This window comes from Dromiciops gliroides, chromosome 4, assembly GCF_019393635.1.
Source record: "Dromiciops gliroides isolate mDroGli1 chromosome 4, mDroGli1.pri, whole genome shotgun sequence".
Classification (NCBI taxonomy): domain Eukaryota; kingdom Metazoa; phylum Chordata; class Mammalia; order Microbiotheria; family Microbiotheriidae; genus Dromiciops; species Dromiciops gliroides.
The window spans coordinates 443,173,951-443,178,125 of record NC_057864.1 but is presented as its reverse complement, the minus strand read 5'-3'; the positions used below and the strand labels follow the sequence as shown (position 1 = coordinate 443,178,125).

Genomic DNA, 4,175 nt, shown 5'->3' with positions numbered 1-4,175 from the left:
TTAAACGGGAAATCCCACCAAATAGGGCTTCTGTGGTTTTGTACAGTAGTTTGTCTTGACACTCTCGTGTACACAATCGCTGTAGTCTGTGTTACATTTACCGCACTTGCAGCTCACAGCCACAGGGTATGAGAAATAGGGGGCGACATGATGAGGGCAGCCTGGCATCACCACTGTCCTGTAGGTGATATCTCTGTATGTGCATACATCCTGGGAGAGAGCACTTTTGGGGAGGAACAGCTTACCATTGCTGTCCTGAGGAGAGAAGAGAAAGGGTATCATCACTCAACAGCAGCTTTGAGCATAAATGGTGGTAGTGGATTGAAAGTATCACCACCACTACCACCACCATCATTGCTAGTATTTCTACAGCATCTAATATGTGCTAGGCATTTTACAAATATCTCATTTGATCCTCATAAGAACCCTTCGAGGGAGGTGTTATTGTTATCACCATTTTACAGATGAGGAAACTGAGGTAGACAATTTATAGTGACTTGCCCAGGTTCACACAGCTACCAAATACCTGAAGCCAGATTAGGACTAATATCTTCCTGACTCTAGGCAAAGCACTCTGTTCATACACCACCAAGGATCTCTAAAAATGAGAAAGTTGAAGATCTTTTCTTTCTGTTACAGAAGGGATCATACCTAATAATCTGGATTATATTCCTTAAAACCCTCCTCTTCTCCATCACCATAGTGCTTTTTTTATGGGACCTGTGATATTATAGGCTCCCAAATTGGTGACTTCTCTGCAACTCATAGCCTCAGAGAGGGACCTGCGGGCATAAGAAGTTATGTGACTTGCCCTGGCTCACACAGTCACCATGTGGCAAAGATAAGACTTGAACTCATGTCTCTCAAACTCTGAGGCTCTTAGGACCTAATTAACACAGTCATTCAACTTCTCCATGTCATAGAATGGAGAGAGCTCTACGCTAGGGATGAGAAGATATGTGTTCAATTCTACAATTCACTTCAACAAGTATTTATGTTCCTACTATGATAAACACCATGCCATCTGCAGAGGCAGGGGGCAGGGGATGTAAACATCAAAATGAAACCTTACTTGTCCTCTAAGAGTTCACAATTGGGGGCAGCTAGGTGGTGCAGTGGATAGAGCACCAGCCCTGAATTCAGAAGGATCTGAGTTGAAATCTGAACTCAGACACTTGACACTAGCTGTGTCACCCTGGACAAGTCACTTAACCCTCATTGCCCAGCCAAAAAAAAAAAAAAACACAAAAAGTTCACAATCGCCTTGGGGGATTGGTGCAATGGTTTACAAAATGCACACCAACGAATGTTACATAGTACAAGGTAATTTGAGGAGGGAAAGAGCACTGGAAACTGGGTCTTAGGGTCAATTAGCTATGCAATATGTTGTCAAGTCATTTTTCCTTTGAGAAGATTAGTTTCCTTATCTGTAAAGTGAGAATAATAACATATGCCCGGTCTACTTCACAAGGTTCTCATGAAGATCAAATGAGAAAATACATGTAAAAAGAAGATTGTGCTGTTATTTCTTCTTTTATCACAGCTGTAAGTAGGAGGAAAGAGTCTTCTTGGACTTGTGCTCTCAATGATGTGGGAGAACTCTTCGGTGTGGAAATCTCTCTAATACAGAATGACAATTTCCATAACCTTCCGCCTTACATAATTACCCAGGGTTAAGTGACTTAACCAATATCACACAGCTAGTCTGTCTTAGAGGTGTGACTCGAAACCAGGTTTTCCTAATTCCAAGGGTTGCTTTTCATCCACTATTCCAAGCTGCCCATCACCACCACCATCAACACAGTAGGAAGTGCATTAATCATATAGCAAGAACAAAGGTTAAGAGCTGGATCAGCCACCCAAGCAAGGTTAAAAAAAACCTAAATAAGACCCCAGCATAATGGGTTAAGTCGCTGCAGAATATTTACAAGGGAACAAGGATAAGAATTGGAGAGGAAGAGAAGACAAAGATATTTGCACCAATCCATTACAGGTGCCTAGTTCATGGCAAATCCACATTTGGCACATCCTTCTCAAGATTACAAGAGAGGCTAGGTGGTCCAGTGGATAGAGTACTGGCCCTGGAGTCAAGAGGACCTGAGTTCAAATCTCACCTCAGATACTTTCTAGCTGTGTGACCTTGGACTTAACCCCAATTGCCTTAAAACATCCAGGACCATCTCCAGTCATCCTGATACATATCTTGCCACTGGACCCAGGTGGCTCTGGAGGAGAGAGTAAGGTTGGTTGATCTTGAATAGCCCTCACTCACTTAAATCCAATTCACTATAAGTCATGATATCACCCCAGTGTCATGGGCCTCTTTGAGAATGAAGGACCAACAACAACAACAAGAAAGAGTGCTCAATTTGGCATAAGAGAACCTGGTTTCAAATCCTGGTTCTGCTACTTACTATTTATTCTCTGGATCTCAATTCTTTCATCAGTAAAATGGAGAGAATTGAATGAAGTGATCTCTCTAAGGTCCTTTCTAACCCTAAATGCTATAAATTTCATTTAAAGAGTTAAAAATGGAATTCTGAAGACTTAATGGAGCTGGAAGGAGTCTTGATAGTTCCCAATCTAACTCAATTTTACATTTGAGGAAACAAAGGCTCAAATTAGTGAAGTCACTTGCCCAAGTCTTACAGAGTTAATAATTAGTCAGTAGTGATACCAATGGGCAAGTAACACCTAATATAAATGAACAAAATATGCACTCATTATTGTACAGAAGTATGACCATTGACCACCATTTGTATGTCTCCTATTAGTGCTCGAAGAGGGCCAAAATGATGTCACTATGTTAGAGTCAAGTTACAGTGTATCTGACTGTAGCAGATCAGACCAATGCAAGCTCCTATTAGGCACCTACTGAAAGCAGTAGGGTTGAGGTTTACCCTCAGCCTCCTTCCAAACCAGAATGAATGCCTAAAATCTGTTGGCTTTTGAAATGTAACATGGATAAATATGACAACATGAAAAATAGCATCAGTTTCTTTTTTCCCCCTCTCTATTATCCCTTAAAAGTAGTCAACTTTGGGGCAGCTAGGTGGCACAGTGGATAGAGCACTGGCCCTGGATTCAGGAGGACCTGAGTTCAAATCTGGCCTCAGACACTTGACACTTACTAGCTGTGTGACCCTGGGCAAGTCACTTAACCCCAATTGCCTCACCAAAAAAAAAGAAAGAAAAAATAGTCAGCTTTGTGTCAGCATACCCGAGTCATGCAGTATCCAGCACAGATGGTGGTGTTGATGGTAAGGCAGTATGCACACTCTCTCCTTTCGACATGCATGGTATATTCAGTTGGAACACAAAAAGACATCGTTTGTCCAAATGCAAGACCAAAAAGTAGAGACATCAGGAAAGCAGCAGTCATGCTAAAGGCCAAGACAAAAATGTTAAAATGAGCCCATTACATGGATTGTCAGCTAAATGCAGACATCAGAAGCTCACCACGTTGACAGAAAGACCATTTTACTAATGGTTAGAAATTTACCATCTCTACCAACCTCAGCTCTGCAGGGCCCTTCCTCAGAGCAGAGACTTTGGAGTTCTGGGTAATGAAATCCCAAACCCTAAAGGATTAACTGTGGGAAGGCTTTATGAAGTTATGTGAGTGATCAGATAAATGGCAGGTCAGCTTAAGCCAGAGGTTCTTTACCGAATACCCAAAGACCCCCTTGAGGGGGACACTTTTGAGGGGGTCTGTGAACTTGAATGGGAAGAATTACTTTAATTCTAATAATTTCTAACTTGAAATTTAGCATTTCTTTCTATTATTTTAAGAACTTATTCTGGGGCAGGTAGGTGGCGCAGTGAATAGAGCACCGGCCCTGGAGTCAGGAGTACCTGAGTTCAAATCCGGCCTCAGACACTTAACACTTACTAGCTGTGTGACCCTGGGCAAGTCACTTAACTCCAATTGCCTCACTTAAAAAAAAAAAAGAAAGAAAAAAGAAAAGAACTTATTCTGAGAAGGGATAACAAGGCTTTACCAGAGTATCAAAAGGGTCTGTGACCTCCCCACCCCCAAAAAGTCACCTTGTAAATTATAAAAGTGTTAAATAAACGTGAGGTAGGAATAAATTCTTTTAAAAAGAAAAGCAGGGGCAGCTAGGTAGCACAGTGGATAAAGCACTGGCCCTGGATTCAGGAGGACCTGAGTTCAA

At 41.8% G+C, this 4,175-nt stretch overlaps 1 protein-coding gene across 1 annotated transcript; it reads right to left on the bottom strand.

Annotated features, from left to right (window-relative positions):
- On the bottom strand, nucleotides 1-3,382 carry TSHB (thyroid stimulating hormone subunit beta). The gene is made up of 2 exons (XM_043999336.1): nucleotides 3,221-3,382; nucleotides 1-255 (listed from the first exon to the last, which is right to left on the bottom strand). Exons 1-2 carry the CDS (start codon nucleotides 3,380-3,382, stop codon nucleotides 1-3), a joined length of 417 nt encoding a protein of 138 aa, XP_043855271.1.
- Nucleotides 3,383-4,175: the final 793 nt, after the last annotated feature.

Bases quoted from the DNA above. Each gene is read 5' to 3' on its own strand.
- TSHB (XM_043999336.1), bottom strand. From the start codon at position 3,382: ATGACTGCTGCTTTCCTGATGTCTCTACTTTTTGGTCTTGCATTTGGA. The intron at 256-3,220 runs GTATGCTGACAC...TTCTCTCCTCAG, and splicing joins CTGGATACTGCATGACTCGG to GACAGCAATGGTAAGCTGTT.